Source organism: Medicago truncatula, chromosome 8 (genome assembly GCF_003473485.1).
Source record: "Medicago truncatula cultivar Jemalong A17 chromosome 8, MtrunA17r5.0-ANR, whole genome shotgun sequence".
NCBI lineage: Eukaryota > Viridiplantae > Streptophyta > Magnoliopsida > Fabales > Fabaceae > Medicago > Medicago truncatula.
This window is the reverse complement of record NC_053049.1, coordinates 36,659,593-36,687,183: the sequence shown is the minus strand read 5'-3', so window position 1 is coordinate 36,687,183 and position 27,591 is coordinate 36,659,593. Positions and strand designations below refer to the sequence as shown.

The window sequence follows — 27,591 nt, the reverse complement described above, 5'->3', positions numbered from 1 at the left end:
ATGTAGGGGAAAAAAAAAAAGCACATCAATTAAGAAAATGAATTGATTACATTGAAGTCATGTTAAAAAATGTACAACTTTCCAATTTTGCCCTTGTCATGTTTTAGTAATAATTAATGAAAGTGACTTTTGAACTCATGGAGATAGGGTAAAATTGGAATAGTAGCATTTATTAGGTTGCTTTTACTATACTTTTTCTTACATTTGAGACCACAATTTTTTTTGTTTTTTTCCCTACATTTGAGACCGGAGGGAGTAGTTTAGTGGCTAGAAAAATTCACCTTTAAGATGAATAAGTGGGGTGTTTAAGGTTCAAACCCCAACCCCTGCACATATTATGCATTGTCCCTTACCGAATGAGTTATGCTCATGGGGACTATATATGGAGTACTTTCTTAGGTATCAAATATAAGTAAAAAAAAAGTAATAAAAAAAATCCATGTATTTGGTCAAAATTTGAATCAAATGCATAAACTTTTTTTTTATATTTGAGATCCAATAAAGTTTATGGTTAATGATAAATAACATTGTTTTTAAGGTTACTAGGTTTCTTCCTAAAAAAAAAAAAAAAAAAATTGTTACTAGGTTTGATTTTAATTATGCTAGCTATTTGATTTGATAAAATTTGATCATGGCCACAGCTGGTTGCTATGTCTAAAGGCTCTGAATTTTTTTTATTTTTTTTGTATTGGTGTAGTTGTCCATTTCAATGCTTAACAATGTGTGTATATTGAGATTTGTAATTCATATTTTGTATATGAGTTAGAGTATCTCTTGTAATTAGAGAATCTTTTGTAATTGTCTTTGATGATAAAGGATATTTATGAAAAGATACAACTAGTATTGTCACTCAAATATATGAATGAGTAAATTTAAAAAGGTGAAAACACAAGAAAGACGAATAACCAAGAAATCTTCAAATTCATCTGGAGAAAGAGTCTACGTCATCAAATAAAATCCAAAGGAACGGTAATCGTCATTTTCAACAGATTTTAAAGGTTTATTTTATGTTGGTTACGCGAGTATATATATTAAAATGTCCCAATTTAGTATGTGGAAAATATTTTGTATCGGTTATCAACCGTCTTTAAAAATCATATTTAAAGTCGGTTGGTACTAAACAGACTTAAAAACTCCGTGTTAAAGGGTTAATGGCTCCTACATGCATTTGCCATTTTTACAATAAATAACTTGTTCATTATACACGCCAAGTTGTCTATACTCTATTCACAATGTTTCACTAAATATATAACACAATTATTTATTTATACATTTTCAATTTGAAATTTAGTTATAATCATTATTGCTTATGTTATTTTTTTTGAGCAAAGGCAAAGTTAGTTCATTTCATTAAAAATTAACGGATACAAAGTAGGTGTTACATGATGAAAGATATGGGGGCTAGGGTGAGATAGTGATGCTCTAGCAATATTATGAGCAACTCTATTTGCTTGCCTCCTAACATACGACACTACAAAGTCGGGTCTACTAAGAAGTAACCTTCTACAATGAGTTACAAGATCACCGAACTCGTTGATGGGAATAGTGGCGGCGGCAATAGCATCAGATAAGATTTTTGAATCGGTCTCAAACATGATGTCACGCATTCCATGTGAGATAGCCACTTTGATAGCATCTAGAAGGCCTAAAGACTCAGCCTCTAAAACAGTGGATGATGAGTAGTAGAAGTCTGATTTGCCAAGTAATAATACACCCATAGAGTCACGGAAACACATACCATACCCCATAACAGAGTTATTGTCGAAAGCAGCTGCATCTACATTACATTTGATCATGCCAACCGGTGGTTTGATCCAAGCGTGCTCTGAATTTTTGTTGTGGATTGGTGCCTTTGCTCGTTGCATACAACTCCATTCATTTAGTGCGTCCTTTGCGCGAGTGACTATATATGAGGGAGAGGTATCCGTAGACTCCCATAGTTTGGCATTACGACTTTTCCACATGCTCCAAAGGGTCATTGCAACAAGAGCTTGTTGTTGTGTGGATAACCTGTCAATTAAATCAAATAACATAGATGCAAAGTTGTTAGCATTAAGGAGCAGATCTTGGATGATGTGACGGACACCAATCAACTCCCAGCAGCTGATTGCTTTCGTACATACAAAGAAAACATGTATCTGAGTTTCTGCCAATTGATCGCAGGATACACACGAGTCATCACAAGCAATTCCACGTGAAAGGAGGTTTGCTCGAGTAGGCAAGCAATGTTGTGCTGAACGCCATAAAAAGGCGCGAACACGCGGTGGAATTTGCATTTTCCAAATAGAATTCCAACGAGTTTCACTTCTAGTAGGAAAGGAAATACGAGGATTAATCAATCAGTCATTAATGAGTTAAATGAAGACTGGTAACTATACTAACAACTCATATGATTCATGATCATCATGAGTTGATGAAGATCTATTGATAGAAACCTTGACTAGTCTAAAACTACTTCTCCATTACATTATCGGTTGCATCTTCCTTGTTCTCAACAGTTTCTCCATTATTCTCCCTATTTGCACCACTGACGAGCTGTAAAAACGCACATATCTACATATTTAAACACGAGAAATGAACACATGCATGAATAATAAGAGACGCACATGACTATATCCTCACACCATAAGAGATACATGCATTACAAATAGGATTTCTTTTGCAAGAGAGAAATATAGAGGAAAATTTTTATATATAAAACATATCTAATAGATTTTAAGCATGTTATATACTTTTAATAGTCATGTTAGAGTTGTGAATTGTTGTTCTTAAGAAAATGATTTGTTGAGTTGATTTTAATGGTAAAATTAGTATAATTTACTAAAATACTCTTATTAATTGTAGTTAGTGAAGTAGTTAAATAGAGTGAATTTCAATAAATAAGGGTACATTAGTGAGGAAAAATAATAAATGTTACATTGATATTCTAAAATGAAAATTATTTTAAGACAAAAAAAAACGTTAAAGTGACAATTAAAATGAGAAAGAGGTAGTAAATAATCAGCATAAATCACACTGATTTTAAGTTTGTTAAACAATTGGCTAAAAAAATTGAATTGTAGTTTTTAATATTACTTTTAAAAATGTTTAAAAGAATCTAATTTGGGTGATTTTTGTGGTCTTATTCATGATCATACAAGGTATAGCATGGGTTTCTCGACAACGTTAGTGACCCTGCATTTGTATCATGGTTTGAAGTTGTGTTGGAATATTTTGACTATAAGCAAGTGTTGTGTTTCTCAAACTTAAGTATTGTGGTTGATCTCGTTCAAAAATGTTTGAATCTGTTTCACAAATATGAAAATTTGATATGGACTATCAAGCAGCTTCTGCTTAGATTGAATGGTTATATTTACAACACACTTTACATAAGAGTAATGTTGCAACAGACTTTCTAGCTAAGAATGGTGCTCTGAGTGACAATGACTTAGTTGTCTTTCAGAATCCCTGACATGACATCTATTCTCTTAGCAGATGTCATAGACATTGAGTTTGTTAGACTCTAGTTAGGGACTCTTCTTAGTTTTGTTTACCTTTTTTATTTCCCTTTGTTAAAAAAACAAAACAAATTTTTATAGGAGTGTTTTTTAATCTCATCTCATGTGCATAACTAAAAAAAGACAATGCTTTGAAACCAAAAAAGAGTGAGACAATGCTCTATGACAACGCCTTAATGCAATCCAATATAACATAGAAATCTGCCTCCAAATTTGAAAAATACACTCATTACCCATTTCTCAAATAGTACACAACTAAACATGAAACCAACAACACTAGACAAAGTGGCATAATGTAAATTAGCATGATGGACAGAAAGAGAGACAATAGGAACAATACAACTAGACACATTAAAGCAAAGAAAAAAACAAGATACGAAGTTACTTTAACTCAATTGAGAGGTTGGGCTTAAACAGTTAATATAGTTCACAAGTTGTCACCATTTGGAATCTTTTTCCCAGCGATGAGGAGTGAAAGACATCACATGCCACGGTCGTTTAAACCTTAAAAAAATATTTATTGCTATATTCACTTTTTGGTTTACAATATTTTTGTATAAATACCAACTTAGCTACATCAACTTTTTCACTATCACAAAAACAACCTATACCTTAACAAAATATCATCTTAGCTCATTACCTTAACACATTTATTTTAACATGGAAAATACTAAAAGGCTTCAAATTATTTGTGTTCTTATTTTGTTTTTGGTTTTGCAACAAGAAGTTGTGATTGTTCAAGGGAGGCATTTGAGGTCTAAATTGTGTAGAGATTGCACAAAGCCTCATAAAAGATCCATTGCTCATCATGGAGGGAAGTCTTCAAGACGTGTAGGGTATGAAGTTGATGATTTTAGGCCTACATCTCCAGGGCATAGTCCAGGTGTTGGTCATTCCATCCATAATTAACAACAATTTAGAAAAAGTTTATATGGAATGGAGTAATCAAACTCTAGCATTTTCTACTAATTAAGCACTGACATTTTGATTTTTTTTTATTATGAGCTAGTTTGAATAGTTGAAGAGAGAAATTAATGTTGGTTTCTTCATGCATTGTCTTGAATTAAGTTGAAGTTTATTGCACCATGTATTTTTCTATGTTTCTTGCAACTTTGGAATTGTAGTTGTTGTGTGCTATCTCTTATACATTTGTTAATGTAGCCACCAAAAATTGAAAAGGAAGAAGGAAATTGATGTATTTCATCTTATACTACATTTTTAGTTAGTTATCATTATGTAGTTGGTTGGATTGTAATTGGTACATAAAGTGTGTTTCTTGGATACGATTAAAAAATTGTCAGGTTGATTTTCTGTTGTATTTGTTTTTCAGAATGGAAATTTATTTAAAGTGCAAGATTCAAAAAAGACTTCAAACCCATGTAGCTAGTACTATGCTGAATAAAAATATACTCTAAGGAGCGGAGGAGCGGAGTTGTGTGTATTGGAGAAAGTAAAACTCAAAATTTACATTGATTAAATATAAAATTTGAAAAGAGATTATAAAGTTTGGCCAACTATAAAGGACACACCTCATTTTACAAACCGGTTTGTAACGACAAGTTGATCAAATACACAACATACAAAAGTATTATGGTCTATCACAAGTCACCTCGCCATCGTAATATTCAGTGGTGGAGCGTGAGGGGTGTATTCATGCATCAAGTTCAATGGTATTCAGTGGCAAAGCATAAGGGGTGTATCCATACCACACTATCGTAGTATTCATGCATCAAGTTCAATAATGTAAGCATTAGGTATATATTCGGAAAACCTAAGTTCTACATTAAAAAGAGATAAACTTAAATGTGGTTTATAATTTTATAAAGGTGTTGATATTCGAGTGTGAATGGTAGTCTTACATTGTCTACGAATGAGTTTATTAGGACCATCATTCATAGCCGATGTAACACTATCTTTTACGTTTAAAGATCAACATCTTAAATTAAATCACATGAGTAAATAAAGATTAGCCATACTTTTTAAGCTTATTAGAGGACAAAACGACACCACCTACCTTGAATTGAGTAGACTTATGCAAGTGAAAGGGGAATATCCCAGCCACACTAAAATAAAATCTTACAAAAGAAAGTACTGTTAAATAAAGGAAAATGATTGGTAGACCACTCATATTTCCATACCACTCATACACCCCCACATATTCTAGAGGAGAGAGATGGATGAAAGAGAAGAGAGACAAAGTGTTTGTGGGATCTAGAACACGTGTCACATGTTTATGTGGAGGTTTAAGTGTGTATGCCACCTATGAATGTACATGTATCACCACTCTAAATAAAAAGTAAGAAAAGTGTGTACTTTTTGAAAGTTTACTAAGGACGGAAGCAAAGTGACATAGGATTACATAATCAATACATTAACTAATGACAAACAATCAAAATTAACAGTAATCCTTGCCTCAAATTCTGGTAAAATAACCCCGCGCCGTAATTCAATTAGAAGAATCTTGCTATATGTCTTACTTTTAAGATGATTTTGGAAAATTTTCTCTTTGATGAGTCGTCATCTAAAATCCTAATTTTTTTCTCGTTTATTAACGAGGGATAGTTTAAGGTCAATTTTTTTACTCTAAATCACTCATCTTAATCATTTTTCTCCTTCCTTTTTATTTAAATACGTGATTTTCATATCGATTTAGGTTTTTCTTTCGAGATTTCGTCGTCTTAGTGCAGCGCTATTTTAATTGTCGTCTTTGTGCGGCGTTGTTTGTCTTTCTCGTCTTGTTCACGTGTTTGTTTGGTTCAGATTGTCAGATCAGCTTTGATCAAGATCCAACCATAACTTTGGCGTCGTCAACGTTGCATATCTAAATGCATAGCTATTCGGGAGACTTTAATATAATCATATTTGTAGGCTTACGTACTTTGTCGTTCTATGTTATTAACATGGATGTGTGGGTTTATTCGTTGATTCATCCTATTTGTTTTGAGCAAATTTGTATTGTATCGATGTACTCTATCAATTTGAATAAAATAATGTCAAATTTTTGTCAAAAAAAGAAGATGATTTTGGTGGTTTAAGGTTTTCTGTTAATTTTATGGTTAAAGTTTTATATTTTTAATCAAGCAATTAGACTCAATGATTAATAAGATCATTATAGCAAAGAATTTTTTTGGAAAAACCCAAATTGAAATATTAAATAAAACAATGCTTAAAAAAAATTTACTACTTATCTCCAAATCGAATATCAAATTATCAAGACCTCTTATAGTGCATAGCAATTCTTACCTAGTCACAAACCTAAATCAAAAATATTTGGGCACAAATATGTAGATGGAGAGAATTAAAAGAAGAATAAATTAGTCACATAATTTTTTACTTTTATTATTAAAAAAAATTTATCTATGTGTATGTTCCTAAGACATTTTTATTTGTGTTTGTGACCAACTTAGACTATACATAGATGCAGAGAATTAAAAAAAAAAAATTAGTCACATTATTTTTTACTTTTATCTTTAAATTTTTCATATCTACGTGTGTGTTCCTAAGTCATTTTTATTTGTGTTTGTGATCAACTTAGACTTTCTCTATATTGCAAACCAAAGCGTGAATGTAAAAAAAATGTGTTGTGCTTATATTATTATGGCCACGGAATGTGTTGTGCTTATATTATTATGAGAAATGATATTTGTACAATAATTTTTTACAATTTTGGTGACAATTTTCTCTTTCAAACTCACATTATGTTTTTATCTTCTCTCTTTATTGTTTTAATTTTTGTGTCAATACCTCTTTTTCTTTGTAAAATTTTGATTCTCTCAAAATTTATCGTATAAATGGTTGTTTAAATAACATAACTCTATTATTATAGCCACGGATCTGGTGCAAGTGATTGGTGTACATTGGGTATGAATGTTGTAAACTCTAGATATCAAATTCAATTTCTACACCTCCTTTTTTTTACAAAATCTACACCTACTCATAAAAAGAATGTTCTCATTATTTATTTTATAAATTCTGTTTTTTAATAGAGTATTATGTTTCATGAATAATCTCATAAAAATATATCATCTTAATTATAGCTTAGATTTATATATATATATATATATATATATATATATATATATATATATATATATAACTCATTATTTTGAAAAGATAAAAAAAATTACTAGGACAACCAATGGTTAGAAGTTTGACAAGCCAACCTAGTTGGGATTTATTTCTTCTATTTTGATGTCTTTAAATGTTCTTCGCTTTATAATTAAAAAAAACTAGGACAACCAAAGATATGAAATGGAGTGACTATTGTGATAAGGGTCGGCACAAGGAAAAGGGTACCAAATAAAGTCTAAAACAATCAATGGCCTTAGCCTGTCTACAAATATAAAATTACCAAGTAAAGATATAAATATCCAACTGTTTTTCAGATCGATCAAATGACGACGAATTGTTTATGAGAATCGGAGAGTTAATACAAAAGAAATTATTTATCTTCAAACTTTATTTACCTTCAAACCAATCTTCAAAATACTAAAACCACTTTTATAAAAGAACTAGAGAGTTAATACAAAAGAAACATGTAATATAGATACCCCATTCATTCCTTTGTAAATATCATTTTATAATAGCACCCTCTGATCAATGTAACAAATTATAACCAGGTGCAATTGAATAGATATATGTATAATTAAGTGCAATAAATAAGTGGATAGATGGGCACTTTAGAGTCCACCCTATACATGGAGGAGTCTTTGGAGTACTCAAAATTTACTTACCATAGGCCATAGATGGAAGATTGGTGATGGTTCTAAAATAAACGTGTGGAGAATGCCTTGGATACGCAACCTTCCTTCCCTTAAACCGTCGTCCCTGCCGTTGCAAAACTTTGAAGATCTTACGTTAAATTATTTGTTGGATTCGGATTTGAATTCTTGAAACACTACCGTTCTTCGTGCCATTTTTACCTCCTCTGATGCTGCTGCCATTTTAGCGATGCCTCTTTATACGCGCTCTACTCTTGACGAGCGCGTTTGGAAGCCTACGTTTGATGGCTGCTACACTGTCAAATCTGCCTACCGTATTTGTTCAGATCCTATCCATGCAAACAACCCTGCCCATGGTTGTACTCGCTGGAATAGTATTTGGAACATGGAAATTCCACCAAGAGTCCATGCCTTTATTTGGCGTTTGGCGCACCAGTGCTTACCTACGCGCACTAATCTCCTTAATCGTGGAATTTCGTGTGAAGACTCTTGTGTTTCTTGTGATCTTTTTTCTAAAACACAAATGCATACCTTTTTTGTTTGCTCGAAGGCAAATCAATGTTGGAATCTACTTGGGCTCAATGGCACCATCCAAGCACTCCTCCCATCTGCTAACAATTTTACAACAATGTTGTTTGCTTTATTTGACAGGTTACAGGTGCAGCAGCTAACTCTAACGGCAATGACCCTTTGGAGCTTATGGAAGAGTCGTAATACAAAACTTTGGGAAGCTATTGATACTTCTCCTTCTGCTATTGTAAGCCGAGCAAAAGACACACTAGTTGAATGGGGATGTATGCAAAGATGAAAAGTATGATCCCGAAGTGATCATACGGATCAGCCTTGGATCAAACCACCACCAGGCATGATCAAGTGTAATGTTGATGCGGTCTCTTTCAACGGTAATTCCATTATGGGATATGGTATGTGTTTTCGAGACTCTACATGCCTATTCTTGCTAGGAAAATCAGATTACTTTGCATCTTCTACCACCGTTCTTGAAGCTATTAAGGTGGCCATCTCAAATGAAATACGAGATGTTATGTTCGAAACTGATTCCAAAGTTTTATCTGATGCGCTCCACACCACCTCTACTCTTGCTAACGAGTTTGGTGACCTTGTTTCTCATTGTAGAAGTCTCTTAGTTTCTAGAAACGACTTTGGTGTGTCGTATGTTAGGAGGCAAGCTAATAAAGTGGCTCATAGTATTGCTAGAGCATCTTTATCCAAACCCTACCCCCATATTTTTTCGTAATGTACCGACTACTTTGTACCCTTTAATTATGAATGAAATAAATTAACTTTGCTTTTGCTCAAAAAAAAAAAAGACGGACACTTTAGAATCTATATTTTTAATTGTAAATATAATCGATCATACTAGTTTAACAAATAACTTTGTATTCTACAAGGTATAAAAATAATTTATACCAAGAGAGACACCGGAAGTTGTCCAATTTGATAAGAAGTCAACTGGTACTTCTTAATGATGTGGCTTCAACTCTAGTTGTTGGTCTAAATATTCATTGAAGTGTAATATGTAAATATTTTTGTCAATACTATCGTTGAACTTTAAGGTCTATCCTAATTTTAGTGAGACTCTAATACTCAATTCACCTAAACTTTATTCGATAAAAAAATCAAGAGAATGATAAAGAGGGTGGAGTGAGATTTGAGAATCCGAATCCCTTTTGTCTAGTGCACTATTGATATGAATCTCACTCATTTACACTTTCTAATCTACGTGCTTTTTCACAAACACAAACAATTTTTTTCATATCGAATGTTTTCCTTCAAAAAGTGAAAATTAAACTTTCTATAAAAGAAGGCAACCAAATGATGGAGAGAAATAAATTAGGTCCAGTGAGCATGAGAAACAAGTGCTATAGTGTTGCACTCCACTTGAAGTTGTTGAAGATGACATTTGAGGCCACAATGTAGTACAGATTTTTTGGTAGATACCCTTTAATTTTCCTTACAAGACTTGATGGCGGTTATGTTAATTTAAGCTGAAACCAAACACCTGTAGAATCTGACCCTACTTGTATTCTTCCTTTTCAACATTGAATAAACATATAAACATTACAATATTCACTACCCAAAACAAAATAAAGGATGTTTGGTAGGCTTCTTAAAATGCAAACCCTATTCTATTTTTAGGGCTTGGTTGTCCACGAGGAAGAGCACTCGTGTGCCTTCTAATTGTAAAAGTTGCAACTTGCAGCATGCGCTACCTGTGTACGGCTTATCAGTTGGTTAGGTAATTAGTTTTATAGGGAAACGTCTAGATGAGTGAGTTGGGTCCGGGAGCAGGGCGGGTCAAGACATTTGATATATGTGAGGTTAAAATTTCAAAGAAACAATAATGCAAACTATATTAAAACTAAGAAATAACATTATTTAATACAATATATTACAATGAAAATCGTTTTATATCCATTTGTTGAAAATGAGCTAAAATAACATCATTGCTAATTGTTAAAAGAATCTCTTTCTATGTAAGTTACAAGATGGCTATTTAGCCACTGATCACTTATTATGTTACATAGTTTACTCTTCACAACTTTCATAGCTGAAAAAATACGTTCAACACTTGCACTTGCTACCGGCAAGTGGAAAGCTAACTTTAAAAGCTTATAAATCATAGCAAATGTATTGCACTTATTTGTTTTCGCAAGGTTGTTGACTTGTTGTTCTTATTCTTAACATATTGTTTTATTTATAAGGGATAATAGTCATTTTGGTCCTTGAATGTGTAAGGCGTAGTCATAATAGTCCCTCGATGTATCGAAATTTCAAAATATACCCTGATCGTGCACTTCAGTAGTCAAAGTAGTCCATAAAATTAAAATATTTCGATAATATTGTCTTATTAGTCCTTCAATATACTTACTTATTATCATATCAGTCCTTATAAGTACTTACTTATTGTCATTTCAGTCTCTATATGAAAAGAGTTATTGTAAGTATTGAAGGATTATTTTAGTGTAAAATGAATTTACATTCTTGCAAGATATGAGCCAACACAATAGACCAACCTTTGTTGGCGGTTAATTAATTATAGGCTTAATTGCAGTTTTGTTCCCTCTATTTTTAACATTTTGCGAAATTGGTCCTCCTATTTTAAAATTTGACAATTTTGGTCCCTCTGCCAATATTTTGTCTAAAATATTGTGATATGATATGTTTTAAATAAAGTTTTCAAAAGAATTTTGTTATAATTTCAATGATGTTGATAGTTTTTCATCTTCATATCATATTTCACGATATTTAAAATGTCACTCACATTTTTATATTTTTAAAAATACGATGGAGGGACCAAAACTGTCAAATTTTAAAATAGGGGTACCAATTTTGCAAAATAGTGAAAATAAAATGATTCTATAATTTTATTAAGGAATCTATGTTATGATCTTGTATTTTTCATTATTATTAAAGCATTTTTTTTAAAAACAATGTTTAAATCGTTGATTGTTTACAAGCTGGTTGTTTGGTTGTGCTAATAATTTAGTTAAATTTTGAAATTTTAGTGCTTCAATTGGTAAAAATATATTGAAATAATTAGCGGTTCAATTGCACTTTCTTTTTATTATGACTCAATTTTTAAAATTAAATATTGAGTTTTTATTTCTTCATTTGGTAAAATATAATATTTTGAAATAATTAGATGTTCAATTGCACTTTCTTTCTGTTAAGATCCTTATTTTTAAGATTAGAATAAATATATGCTCCAAATTGTTTAACAGAGCACTTTGCCTATCGTATAACAATATGAGGAGTGATATTTGTACAATCGATTTTGTACAACTCTTGTGACAACTACTTTTCTTCATTTTTTATTGGACAAAAACAATGGAGAGAGAAAGAAGAAGAGAGAGAATAAAAATACATGTGAGTATGAAAGAGAGGGTTGTTTTAAAAGTTATAAAAAATAGATGTACAAATATTATTTATCTAATACTATATAGTTTCTTCGCATATTTTTTTCCAAAAAAAAAAAAAAAAAAAAAAAAAAACAAGATTTTTTTTTAAATAGCTTGCTAATAAATAAATATACTATCAAAGGGGCTATTTTTCGCGATAGCTTCTATGGTGTACATATGAGACAGATATTATATTATGTACAAGATAATTTTCACCATTAGATCAATAAATCTTACTAAAAATTAAATAAAATATAATGTAATTTTTTAATTCAATAGTGAAAGATATTTGTATATGGTGCAAGACCATTTTACTTATACTTATTAAACATCTATTTTTCACTCCCTACATTTTCAAAACTTTACACATAATTTTTAAAATGTACTTCCAAGTTCCAAATACGTATACATGAAGTCATGTACGGGTGAGAAAAAAATCTTCCACAAAAATCATCTAATTATTAATTAATAAGCTAAGCTTCAGATTACAGCTCAGGAACAATATAAATATAACTAATTAACCACTTTGAAAGATTTTAAATTAGAGCTTTATGATGCTTTAAGGGCCCTGGCATTTTTATTATTATCATTTGTGCTTTCGTTGTAATAAAAGTGTATAGATATTATTTTATTATGCTTTGAGATATGAGTTTTACCAAAAGATAAATTGTTTGGTAGAATTCGAAGTCGATTTTTAGGTGGAACGATTATTAGCTAGTTCATATTTATCTTATGGACAAACTTCGAATTACCAAATCCTCTTTCTCTAAGGAACGTGAGGGTAACAACAAAAAAGAAATATCAAATGTCAAGTTGTGTCTATATAACATAACTTACATTTTATGGGGTGTATGACAAATCAAAACATGTGTAGTGTTATTGCACACATTCTCAATTTTTTATTTTTATTTTTCTAATATCATATAATTAATATTATTGAAGAATATATAGTTTTTTTTAGATGGAAGATAAAGGAAACCAACAAGAAAGGAAACTAAGTCGACTCCTAAGAAAGGAAACTAAGACGGACGCCTACAATATTAACAATCAACACAAGACGGGTTGAGGAGAACTCTATTTTAATTATTCAAGATATCATTGAAATTTGGAAAAAAAACGTAAGTCTTCATAAGTCAATCGAGATATTCATTATCCTCTCTAAAGTTTGTTGAAAAGAGACGTTATAATCCCTCAGACAGAGATGTCAACTTTCTGGATTAGCGGTGCGTAAGGATTGAGTAGACAAGATCTATGAGAAATAAAATCAACTGCTAGAGTTGAAACTGATTTGATGATAATATTTTTTTAATCTTTCAGCTTGAGAAATTTTGAGACCATTTAAAATTGCATGGTGTTCGGCAAACAAGGAAGTAGAGATTCCAATTAAGCCAGAGAACCTTAGTAGCCAGTCACCGTTGTTGGTGTGCAAGATGTTGTTAATTTCGACCTTTTAGGATTATTGAAAGAGTTTCATCCTCAGTAAATTATAGATTTAAATGCATTTTTTGTCATTGACTTTTAAAAAGTTGTGATTTTAGCCCCCCTAATAAATTAAATATCAATTTAGCTCCCTAACTTTACAAAATACTGCAAAAGGCAAAAAAAAAAAAAACACTTTTGAACACTTGTCTTTTTAAGACAGGTTTCATCTTATCAACGGTCTTGCAACGTTATGTAAAGATAGAGGGCTAAATAACTACGTTTTTATTTGAAGGTCGAAATCGTAACTTTTTAAAAATTAGAGTCAAAAATACATTTAAACTTAAATTTTATTGTGTCTTCAAAAAGGGGATCCAAGTGACCGACCACACACGTCAATTTTTGGATAGTCCATTTACCGTGGTATCTTCGGATGGTTAAAGTACCTAGAACCTACTACAAGAAAAGAGCTATATAAGAATGAATTTTGTTAGAGACATTTTTGGATACTAAGGAATTTGCTTTTTAATGTGACCTTTTGGACCATTTTGGTGATGCTTAAACCGATCATTATACTCATTCACAATCTTATGTAGTGAAAGAGCAATAACTGAATATTTGTTGCATGTAAACACGTTTACGTAGAACATTTTTTATTCCTATAGATAAGCTAAGAAAATGTAAGGCCCTAATATCCAGGAAAACAAACTATTGTTTGTGCATCTTAGCAATTTTTTATGACTACACTCTTCTTCTTTTATTGAGCAATACGCTTTTATTTTTGTGAATTTCCTTTTCCACTCATCACATTTCTCAAATATTTCTGATTTGTCCAGATTTAAAACTCAAACGTATCCTTTTTTACACGTTCAAGTTCTAATATCTGGATAAATCAGAGTCCTCTGAGAAGGGTGGGATGGGAAAAGAAATTCATCTTATTTTTTGGTCAAATATTACTACTGATTTCATCAAAGTTTTAAAAAGCCCGAGAAAAACAAGTCTCAAATGATGGCCCAATTAAATTCCACAAGTGCAAAAACATACGAGAAAAGTTGGGAAAATTATCATCTCTACCCTACAAATTGCACTCATACCCCCCTTCGTCACAAAGCATATGAAATCCCCGTTTTACCTCAAACAACTTTTGAATATTTGACTCTTTCGAAAAAGAAAAGAAAAAAACTTTTGAATATTTGAGAGGTTATTCATTTCAATGCTGAAAAACTTGAAATTTGAGGGTTCCGGATTATAAAAAATGATTAAATTTCATTTTTTGTCTGCATAAAAATTAATTTAATTTTTAATTTCTATAAAATTATCATACAAGCAAATTTAGTCCTTATTATTAAGTTAACATATAATTTTGAATGAGTTTTTGTATACACGTTTAGACCATTATAATAATAAAAAATCACAAAATTTTAAATTTTTAACATGATATGAATTTTTTAAACATGAAAAATTCAAGATAAAAGTTAGAGAAATTTAGACCAAAAAATTGATTTTTTTAGCTTATTTTTTGTGGATGAACTTTTTATAATATTCAAAACATGCCTTATAAAAAAAAATTCAAAAACATATCTTATCTTAACAACAAGGATTAAAACTGATTGGAAGATAACTTTGCAAGTATTAAAAAGTATAATTTCTTGTATGAGAACAAAAAACAAAACTTAAAAGTTTTATCGGAAAGAAAGATTTATTTGACCCTATAAAAAATAGGGTTAATTGTTGAAATAGTTCATGTAATATCTGAGAAGTCTGGAAATAACCTATTTAAAAAAATATCGTCTTTATTCATGTAATTTTAGGTTCTTCACATTTAAATCCTACGATGTCTAGTTGTTGTCATGTGGATTTTTTTTTATGAAGGGACAAGTTTAATTTTTTGTGTATATTACAAGGTTTATTTCAACAATTACCCAAAAAAAACCGAAAAAATTCTTTTGACAAACTCAAATTTTGGAAGTCCAAAATATTATTTTGTAGAAAGAAATAATAAGAAAAACATGTAGTAGGTTTTTTTAATCCATATTAAACCATAAATAATTTGATCTAAATAAGACAACCAGAACATAAATAGTATATATATATATATATATATATATATATATATATATATATATATATATATATATATATATATATATAGGAGGGGGGAGAGAGAAGGACACAATGTGTTTATACTTGTTCACTATTTAATGTGATAGTTAGTTCAATTCACGGATAACACTTGTGTACTATAATGATATATACACTATTGTCCAATTAGATTGTGCCACGTGGCACACCCTTAAAAAAGATATATCAAATAAAACATTTATAAAGTAAGATTGATAGGTGGCACACTCTAATTGACTAATGGTATATACCATTGGTACCTTAATGGTACACAAATGGAATCCTCCAATTCACCCCTATCATAGTGATTTTGCCTTCTACTCTAGAAGGACTTAATCCATCATATAATCAAATTATTACAATCTTCAGAGTATCTTCTCCAACGATATGATATACTCTGAAATCCTATAAAGAATCATTGTTTTCTAAGTCCTTTGCCATTCAACTTTTCTGCATCAACAAGCATGATGAGTTTCCACCAAAGATCACGACTTAGATAAAGTCTACTTTGTCTTCTCATATACATGAGATAAGTCTCTTTACAATACCTTGTCAAATATAAAGGTTGTTTTCATTATTGAAAATTGTACATAAGTGATGAGTTTGTATTTAATTGGTACAAGGTCGTTGATAGGATGATCACTCTCTAGTGAATAATGTTACAATACAATTCTATATCAACTCAAGTGTTATACAACTACTTGATAGTTTACTACATGATTCAATTACTCTCCCTTTGAGAGGTTTTACAATGATTTTTCATCATCATGTTCTTCGATTTTTCTTGATTATTCCTTTCTTTTTCTTTAGATGGTTGTTGACACTCTCTTGTTTTTATTTGTATCCTCCACACTTGCACACGTCATTAGTAGACAAATTTTTTCCTTTGTTTTGTTATCATCAAAACTTCAGTTGTGAAGTATTGTAGCCAAACCAAAATAGTTCTTACAAATGTTAGCGGAATTTCATGAACACACCATCAGAGAGTTTTCTTGAAGTAGCGTCCTCTGCGTAGGTGTATACCAAGAGTGCTTCATGATACAAGTATCTAATGTGGATAGTTCGTATCCGTTTGTTTTAAAAATAGACACTCTTTTATGTTTAAAATTTCGGGCTGTAACAAATAATATTACCATAGATGTCTATGTTTGCATAGTATAGGAATATTAGAATACACCAATTTATTGTACCAAAAAAAAAATACACCAATTTATGTGAATATTGTGGTTAAATATGTTTTATTTTATTTTTATAAATATTTCAAATTTTTATTTTAGTACCCCTAAAAAATTTCTTCTACTTTTAGTCTCATAAAAAAATTTCATCCGCCCTTTTGGTCCATACTTTTAGGTCTGATCATGTGTACCATTCATATTTTTGAATAAATTTTTGCATGAATGTTTAAAGTTTTATAAGAATCTCTAAAAAAAAAGAATTATTGTAATAAAACATGAACTTAATATCAAATTTTAAGCGTCCTCTCAAAAAAAAAAAATCAAATTTTAAGCGCCGAAAACATAACAAAAAATATTATAATATTTTAAACATGAATGCGAAAAAAATTCAAATTTTTGAATGGTACTCATGAGATGACTTAAAAGCAAAGACAAAAAATGTGGATTGAAAATATTTGAGGGTCTAAAATAAGTCCAAGAATTTTTTTTCGAGGGACTAAGCAATTGGGCTTTCCCTCTTTCCCAACTATCCCTCCTGCAAAAGAGGACTTGTTCTGACTTTATTTTAAAGAGCCTCATTTTTATCAGTCTCGACCATAAGATAAAGTTGATTATCTTTTCTTCCAAACTTCTTTCTGCTTCTTCAATACTAAGTAGGAGTCCTAAATTTCAACAATTTGTATCCATTTTTCATGATATTATGAGCCTCTTCAAATGAGACTTATTTTTCTTGATTTTATGATCTCTATAGGATGTGGTGAGCGAAAATTAATTATTAAGAACCGACAAATTAAACATGTAAAACAACAGTAGCCTCGTATACAAAAGTTTGAATATTTATATGTAGTAAAAATATATTTAACCCAATATTGTATTATTGATTATTGCAGTGTACAAGATTTGTGTCGTATAAATAGACTTACGTATTATAAAGTAAACTTCGAAATGAACAATGTAGAACTGTCTTCTTATTCTCTATTTCTCCCATGTCTCCATTCTTCTATATTTTACTATATCTTGTTGTAGTTTTGGTTAATTTCACAACAAATTAAAAATAATATTGCTTTTACCGGCAAGTAAATTCAGGGGTAGATATAAATACCCTCATCCACATCGCTGCATTAACTTTAAATTTTGGGGAAAATTCAAACATGCACATAGTCTAAGAAGATTTTTGTCATAAAATTTTGATCGACTTTGAACTGGTTCTTATATTACAAGTCATGTGGTTTGGTTATGCATGTTGTCCATTAAGAATTAACTTTCTTGCATTGTCAACCAACCCTGACATTGACTTGAAACGTCAATCACATCAACCAGTTGTCTTTTTAACATTTTTTTTCTTTATCTTGGTCTTCTATATACGTCAGTAGTCTCAATTTTTCTGGTTGTGACAATGGAGCCTTGATGTTTTTTCTCTATATGAGAGTTATTGTCAGGAAAATATATATTTTCTTTTCTTCATAAATATAATTGTGACTTAGTCGATGACGTAGCATATTCAATGCTAATAAAATCCGTGAATTAAATGAGTAACCAGTTTGTATTCGTATTGTAATATATATATATATATATTTGACCTATTACCTATCATTTTGATTTATGAAATAATTTAAAATTAATCTCAAAATAATTATCAAGTTAAGGGTATTGCTAACAAGTAGACCGATTTTCATATCTTAAAAAAATACAAACTTACTATTTTTAGTGTTTTAGGGGTGTTCATCATGATTCTTCTTAAGTTAATTGATGGCATCACAATTAAATTGTGTGAGCTCTAGTCACTAGACTACTTGATCAGAAAAAAAAAATTGATGGCATCACAAATAACTAATTATTAAGTTAATATAAGATATTACAAATGATTCTGAACAATTTATTTTTACGACAAAATAAATTTATTGTTGCCGACCATTATGGTTTTCTTTCTTACCTCCCACATTTATTTTTTCTTTTTTCCTAAATTTTATTTAATATATTTGGCCATTAGTATGTTAGTTTGAATAAACGACGCTGCTAAGAGTTTCACATTAGATGAAAGATGACCTGGTCAAACATATATTTGTTAGTTAGAGAAATCCTCACGAACAGGCCTAGTAACCAAATCTTGGAGCGAGCAAAGCATATGCTTAATGACAAGAGATTGGTGAATCAGGAGCAAGGAGGTCGTGGTGCTAGCTCTGCCAACATTAACAGTTCATGCGCAAGCAACCAAGGGTAATAACATAATATGGCTCTCACGATGCAAAGGTGAAAGCGTCCGACAACTAGTAGGAGGTAGAAATGCAATGTTGACACATCTCGTAATGTGTATATGTGATGATGTCGTTACTTACATGCTTGCAAAAACTTTATGGCTTGCTATGGCGTGCTCAATGGATATAAGGGAGGCACTACCATGTTATATGGATCCATGAACTACAGTCAGCAAATGTTGACTTCAAGATTGATTCGAAGAAAGTTATTGACTACTTTTATAGGGCTACATTTAGTATGAGAATGGACTCTTTTTTCCCATGATGGGAAAGTGTCCTTTACAACCATAGATTTAATTATATTTTAATTAGATGGCTGAGATTGAAGAAGTGGTAATTGTTGCAACTTGTAGTTGGTCATTGTGTAAGAAAAGTTTCGGCCCCACTAATTAACTAAATAATAATTTATCAATTCACACTTTTTATTTAATTATCAATTCACACAAAAATATTGTTTCTTCTTCCTTGTGCCACTCCTGTATTTTTTTTTTCTTCTTTCTGCGAAAACGTTAATGTATTATTGTTATTGCTGCCATACTATCTGATTTTTTTTTTTTTTAAAGAAGCTGCCTTTTTCAATTTCAATTGAATCTCATTCATTAAAATCTAGATTAATATTTGTCCCAAGAAAAATCCAGATTATGGAGATATTAAATTGAAAACTTTATATTAATGTTTTCTTCATTCCTTCTTCAAAGAATCTTCATCATCTTCACCAATTTTTCTTATTCAAAGTCCAGATCTAAACAATAATCACAAAAATGTACAGATCTGAACAATCACCACAACAATAGGACCACAACCTTTTTTATGGAGAAGTTTATGAAGAATCAGTATATTAGGTTTGAAACACCAAATCGTTCCATGTCTAACGACCTTAGGGGTTAAACAACAAAGTTCAGATGAATTCCACACCTATGGCTGACGAATTTCTCAGTAATCGAAACATTATTGGATTTTATGATTGAAACTTTTACACTTAATTTTTTTCCATATTCTAGGTGACGAAGAAGACATACTCTGACGAGATTTTTAGGTGAAAAAAATACCACCGATATATAAATGATAGAGAAATATCTTTCCCTTACTTCACTGGTATAGTTCCAGATCTGAAGAGAAACTAAAAAAACCAGTTTAAATTCAACAATGGCAGTTTGGAGACATGGCATTTTTCGAAGGATATTAAGTTGAGAAGATGGGTAGGTGCTGATAATTTTTCAGAGAAAGTGAAATGTATTTATCAAATTCAATGTTGCAAACTTAATCCATTAAAATATGCTTTCACATTTTAAAACAAAAAAAAGGAAAATAAGTTACAACCGGGACAAACAGCCAGCTGGCAGTAAAAGGTACATTTTCCCATCATGGGAAACTAGTTTGTTTTCCCAGGCTAAACGGCACCCTTTTATAGAGGTAGCAGAGAATGTAGGGCCATTATAGGGGCTTGTACCCACTCTTGCAATTTATTTTTTTAGAAATTATTAGTTCGAATTTACTCGAAGGCAAGTTAATGAAATCACTCATGCTTTAGTCCGGGTAGCCACATCTCTGGCTAGCTCCCATATCTTTATTGACGCACCATCATATATTATTGATTTGATATTTAGTGAAATACAATAAGCATGTCCTTCTCAATAAATTAATACAAATAAGTTTTGTGGGATTTTATTAGGTCCAACCATAAATTCTATGATGATATGTGACGCCTTTTCCTTTAAGACCGGTACTTGCTTTTGATCAAAACGAAACAAAACAATATCAAAGGACCAAAGCAAAATCTAAAAATAACTTAAAAGGACAAAACAAATGTAATTTAGTCCAAAAAAAAATCTACGGGCTTTCTTGTCTCCTTAGAGCATCCACAATGGTAGTTCCCTAACAAGGACTCTTTAAATGAACCCCACGTGACACATCAATTATTTATAATTTTTTAATAAAGTACTTATGAATGACTCAATGGCTCCAATGACAATACACTAATAAAGACTTCAATGAAAAGTACTTAAATATGTCCCACAATATTTACATCATTAAACAAAAATAATTTACATATTACTCATTTTTACAGATGGGACCAAGTAATACACATTTTATTACTCCTTTATGCAAGTGGGATCAAATAGTACACATTTTATTACTTTTTTAAACGTGGGATCCGTTAATTACTTAGGAGAGAGATGGTCCTTATATAGTTGCTCGTTCCTTAATGGGGACTCAGTTTTTCTTCCTCCAATAGAGGGTCCTTAACAAGGATCATTGTTAAATAAAGATCCACCATTAAAGATGCTCTTACTAAACATGCACATATTTTTATTTTTTTTGTGGTGTAGTGTTAGTAAGCAAGCATGAGCATTCTTTCAAAAAAAAAAAAAGTAAGCATGAGCATTTTGCAACAACATCAACCATTCCCTTATTATTATACGATTATTTGATAAATCCTTTGAATGTATCTTTTTGGCCTCGATAATTAGTAGTTACTATACAACGTTCAATTGCTTTCCTTTCTCGGGTAACAAGTAACAACTATAAATCTCTCAACAAAAAAAAAGTAACAACTATAAATGTAAACAAAAGTATTGGAAATTATCCTTCATAAAGAAAAGAAAAAAAAGAAATATTGAAAATAACTAAATTATTCAAGATTTATATAGGAAAAGAAGAGAATAAAAAATAAAGGAAAAAGTGGGAGCAAGGAAAGCGTTAATGGAACGCAAACGGCGTATTCGAGGGAGGGAGAATTTTGGAATTTTGTTTCCCCATACCCATACACTTTTGCGGCGCGGCGGACAATGCAAATTTAAACCAGCTGTTTGCTTTTTAAGATCACATACAAAACAAAAACCAACACTTGCATATATATGTGATCATGCTTGCATGGTAAAATATTTTTAATTTTTTGCACTTATTGAAAACTCAAATTACTAGTAGTATTATCGAGATACTCTAGACAATAGTAGTATAAAAAAAATGACAATTAATTTTATAGAAAATAATAAACTATGTATTTAGGTTGGAATGATGACAGTGACTTGAAACGTGTTCATCTAAGAGTCTCATATTCGATTTTCTTGATATCAATTTTGATGAGTTAGTCTATACAAAACATTTTGGTTTTAAATGTGGCTTACACAAATGTACAGTGAGATTGGACTCATCGATTAATCGGTTTTAGACGTATTATTTTGTTTTCAATTTTTTTATAGAAAATAATAGACAATGATTCAACATGATTTCAAAAATTATATTTAATTACTCTCGTGGTTAGATTTTTTCAATAAAAAAAGAACGGAATAATTAAAAAGATGTTGAAATGAGTATATTTTGAATTGAAATCCATGTAATTAAGATATGTAAGAGGATGGTGATGTGACTTCATAGCAGAACCATAATTCAAATCAAAGCGATGTGGTTTTAAAGCAGGATCATAATTCTGATTTAAATGATGTGATTTTAGAGCATATTGAAATTTCAATTCAAGTATCCAATTGATGTGGTTTGAGAGCAAAACTTTGATTCAACCAAGTGACACAACTTCATAGCAAAATTATAATTTCAATTCAAGTGATGTGGATTTTGATCATAATCGCAATTCCAAACCAAGCGATGAGGCTTCAGAGTAGAAACATAATTTCAATCAAAGTGACGTGAGTGGTTTAGAAAAGAACTATAATTCTAATCAAACTGACGTGGTTTTCAGGGTATAATTGTAATTTCAATCAAAATGACGCGGCATTAGGATAGAACTATCATTTCAACAAAAGTGACATGACTTCAAAGGAGAGCCGTAACTTCAATCCAACTAACATGACTTTACAGTATAATCGTAATCCAAACCATGTGACATGACTACAAAGAAGAACCCTGGTCCTTATCCAAACCACGTGGCTTCACACCATAACCGTAACTCCAAACTAAATGACGTAACGACAAAGCACAACCCAATTTCCAATGCAAGTCACGTGGCTTCACATCGGAAATGTAAATTCATATGAGAAGTTTCGAGATTACCTTTTTATGAATAAGAAACGTACCTGACACTCCATGATTTACAGGTGTCACAGTCTGTGCGCCAACGACAAACGCTAAACTTGTTGATTAAGTTATTAATTAAATTATTAGTCAAACAAAAACAATAAATTATTATGATTATTATCAATATATATATGACATGTTTTGATATGTTTTTAGCCATGGTGAGAAGATTGGTGTATTAGTAATATTATACTATTATATAAGTTTCCTTTTCATCCATTCATTCATATTCATATATGCTTCAACATTTCATGGGTCATTCTCTTTCCCTATGGAGCTCCGAATCCTAACCTTCTTCACTCTCTCCAACCCACTCGCCTCCATGCTCTCTTTCTTCTCTTTCTCCCTCCTCCACCACCGGTACTCTCTCTCTCTCTCTCTCTCTCTCTCTCTCTCTCTCTCTCTTCCATCACTTCTCAACTGTTCCATTTTTTTTCTTCTGGGTTTTCATTTTTTACTTGCTATTTGATTCTTTTTGTTTCTCTTGTGCTTTGTATATATGTTTATTTTGGTTTATGATTATTTTTGTGTTAACCCTCCAGTTTCCGATGAAACGTTCCGGTAACCGAGTTTGGCCGTAAGATAAGTATAGCCTGACCAAGTTGGTTTATGATTCTACTTAAGTAGAAGAAAAAAAAATGCACTTTTTCACAGAAAATGGGTTTTCAAATTAATTTTATACTAAATTTTTTGTGAGTATTTAAGGTATAATGGTAATAATGTTATACTGGTAATGTAGTATTTCTGGTAATTATTTTAACTTGACTATAACGGTACCATTAGGATTAATTTCACTTCCTTTTCTTGTATTAAAATCATTATTTCATACGTTTTCTGTGTTTTTAGTCTTGATTTATAACACATGAAATTCATGTGGACTGTGAAATTTTCCTGTTCTGTAATCATTACACATTGCTGTAGTGTAGCTGTTACTTCTTTCAGTCAAATATTGCTCTAATAAGCTTTTATTCTATTTAGTGATTAAATTATTATATTATTGACTATTTATTTGTAGTATGATATGGTTTATGTTTGATTTCAATTGTTTATTTTAATTTTGGTTGTAACACATTGAAATTTATATTATATGCTGTGCTGACATAGTGAAATGTAAGCAAATGAATGATTGATGGCTATAATGTTTTTGATTGGTTTATGTGTTGCTAATGAACTAGTTTTTATGTGTTTTTTTGTTGCGCAGGACGAAAACATTCAACTGTTTTGTGGTTCTGTTGTTTACTTTGTTTTCTGTATCTGCATATGGGTTGTGCTCGGCCAATGTGAGACTGAATTCATCGGAATATGATGTGTCGGGGAAAATATGCAATTCGGGTTTTACAGACACTGTTACTGATGGCAGTGGTTTTCAAAATGTATGTCAAGACACACATTCACTCTGTGTTCCTTCGAACGATGAAAAGAGAAGTCCTAAAGCGGCTTCTTTTGGAGGTTCTGGTAATCAGTGCAATGGTTCGTTTTGTTCAGGGTTAGCTCGAGATAGCGAGGTGACAAGTAACGTGAAAGGCTTATTGCTATTCCCTGATGTTGGTATTCATGTTAGCATTATTTATTGTGGTAATCTGCGCACTGATTTATATAACATGCCACCCGAAGTATCCAACTTGAAAGAGAATTGCAAATTGATTATTCTTAATAATGACACAACTAGTCCCGAGGTTGAGATTCCGTGTGAAAACGCAATGCATATTTGTTTGGAGCATCAAAGGCTTTCATTTGTAGGGATAAAAGATAAAACCAAACTTGACAGTTCTGGCAGTATGAGGGCTGAGTATGTGGTCGGAAACAAGGATTTGCCACCAAATGTTAAGGTATGGATATCTAACTCCCTTTATCTATAACTATTTGTTGATGAATTGTTTTCATTTCTGTTTATAAAAATTTATATAATGTTCTGTTGTAAGTTTCAATTTCAACTGAATCTAGTAGCATATTTTGTGAATGGTTCAGTATTATGTATGTTCACATGATGCATGAAATATATGATGGTTCCATCAGGTGTTCTTGCTTATAATATTAAATTTGGCAATTACTCTTTACTCTTGGTTGTATTTAGTTATTTTATAACGATTACCTTTCCTTCATATCCTATTTGTCTTTCTGCAAACAGCAGAAGTCCTTTCATATGGAAATATGTGTCATATCCTATTTGTCTTTCTGCAAACAGCAGAAGTCCTTTCATATGGAAATATGTAAATTTACTAAGGTTGCTTCTTGTATACGCAGGCAACAGAGACAGCAGATGTAGATGAATTAGTTTTTGGAAAGTGGGTGTCTCAAGGAACCACTAATGCCATTTCTGTGCTTGAAGACGACGAGGTGATATTCTCAACGGTTCAAGTTGGAAGTTATGTCTCAAGGTGGATCACTGTAAAGAATCCTAGCCATCATCCAGTTAAGATGCAGCTTATCTTGAATACAGAAGAAATAATCGATGAATGCAGGGGTCCGGATGATATATTACACAACTTTTCAGCTGGTAATTTAGTTATAGATGAAGTTATTTCTGAAGCAAAGCATGGATTCTCAGTGCCGAAGAGTGCGGTAAGAGAGGCTTATGTGAAACCATTTGATTATACAACTTTAGGGCCGATAATTTTTTATCCATCCAAGCGATGTAGATGGAATGGTTCAGCGTTGATCAGAAACAATCTTACCGGGGTTGAGTGGATACCATTAAGGGGTACTGGAGGGCTGTGTTCCCTAGCTTTACTTGAGAGGTCTGAGCATGTTCAGAGTATAAATTTTGATCTTAAAGTGCACAATCTCCTCAGTTTCTCCCTGAAGTATCCCGTACTTGAAATGAAAGACATGATTTCTTCCTGCTCACAGCCTTTAGTGAAAGAGATATATGCCAAGAACACAGGAGACATGCCATTGGAGGTGAAAACAATGAGAGTTTCTGGTAGAGAATGTGGGTTGGATGGTTTTAAGATTCATGATTGTAAATGTTTTGCTCTTGATCCAGGGGAGTCAATAAAGTTACTGATATCATACCAAACTGATTTTTCTGCTGCTAGGGTTCATCGTGATCTTGAACTTGCTTTGGCTTCTGGCATTTTTCTAATACCTTTGAAGGCAAGTGTCCCATATGATGTGCTAGGTAACTGTAAGAAGTTCGTGTTTTGGACGCGAGTGAAAAAATGGTTGATTGGATTCGCTCTTGTTGCATCCTTATTTTTGATGTTTTTCTTTGATTGCTTGTGCAATAATCACAATAACTCCTTTCGCATCACCTTGAGACATAACGAGGAAACCCCTCTACTGCCTTGTAATCAGGGAAATGATAGCTTATCTATGTCTGATAGAACAAATAATATGTTTTGCTCAGTTGGAGAAGACACAACCTCGACAATGCGGGCCACCTCTGCCAGATATTCGTATGATCTAAATGAAACCTTTGATCAGGAAACATCTCAACATTTGACGCAGAATTCAAAAAACCATAAACAGATTAGTCATATTTTGGATACTCCAAAAGAAGGAAAGTCGCCAACTACTGCAGTTCAGAGCTCTGATGTTGGGAAACCATCTCAACAGGGTGACCTAAAAATCAAAACAAGAAAAGAAAAAAGTAGAAGAAAGAAGAATAAGAGTATTTGTGTGAAATCAACCGCGGTGTCTGAAGTTTCAAGCAGTCGAAGTGGGAATTCTACACCCTCATCACCCTTGTCCCCAGTTGCCCCTGCATCAAGCAAATCTAGCAGGCCATTGTCTCCTGATGTGAAGCAACCCCCTCTTTTAGGATCCCAAAAACCTAAAAAAATCCAAGCTTCTACATCTGCTGCAAAGGCGAATACATTGAAGCAAAGAGTTCCAGTAAAGTCGTGCAGTGACAATGTTTCTTCTCCAAAAGTTTCACATTCACCTTCAACAAGTAATGCTACTACACCCTTGAAGATGTTTTGTGCTGCTTCTCCCATGCTTGGTATACCTCCTCCTTCCTCCTTGGTGTCAACATCTAGTGTTAGCTTAAGTTGTCGAGCTCCGGGATCGAAGCTTGACAAGCAAAAGACTGTTGTAGCACCACAGGCAGGGCATGCAGAAGAGTATACATATGATATCTGGGGTGGCCATCTTTCAGGGATTCATTTATTAGTTCCAAAAGATGTTACTTGTATGAAATCTAGTCCTGCTGAAAAGAACTTCAACAGCTTCTTTGTTGGGGAGCCACAGGCAATAAAATAAAATGGCTATTTAAGCTGATAACATAATTCATGTGTTTTTTTATTTTTACTTGCACTAATAATAACCTGCTAACTTGATAGGAAATAAAGCAATTAAAAAAAAAAAAAATAGATTTAGGCCGGTTCCCTATGCATATTAGTTTAATTAATTGAACTTTTTAATAAAATTAATAGATAAATCAATTAATTTTTTGTCAAATTAGTAAAAGATCCGTGACGTGACATTGCGATGATTATTAATTGGGA

The 27,591-nt window shown here is 31.7% G+C and overlaps 2 protein-coding genes across 2 annotated transcripts; one reads left to right on the top strand and one right to left on the bottom strand.

The window, feature by feature from the left end:
* Positions 1 to 1,337: 1,337 nt before the first annotated feature.
* Positions 1,338 to 8,440, bottom strand: LOC120577564 (uncharacterized). Its single transcript, XM_039829159.1, has 4 exons — positions 8,420 to 8,440; positions 2,456 to 2,553; positions 2,173 to 2,307; positions 1,338 to 2,010 (listed from the first exon to the last, which is right to left on the bottom strand). Exons 1-4 carry the CDS (start codon positions 8,438 to 8,440, stop codon positions 1,338 to 1,340), a joined length of 927 nt encoding a protein of 308 aa, XP_039685093.1.
* A 14,868-nt stretch (positions 8,441 to 23,308) lies between these two features.
* LOC120577385 (uncharacterized) lies at positions 23,309 to 27,372 on the top strand. Its single transcript, XM_039828676.1, has 3 exons — positions 23,309 to 23,500; positions 24,342 to 24,969; positions 25,385 to 27,372. The coding sequence occupies exons 1-3, from the start codon at positions 23,412 to 23,414 to the stop codon at positions 27,344 to 27,346; spliced, it is 2,679 nt and encodes an 892-aa protein (XP_039684610.1). The 5' UTR covers positions 23,309 to 23,411; the 3' UTR covers positions 27,347 to 27,372.
* Positions 27,373 to 27,591: the final 219 nt, after the last annotated feature.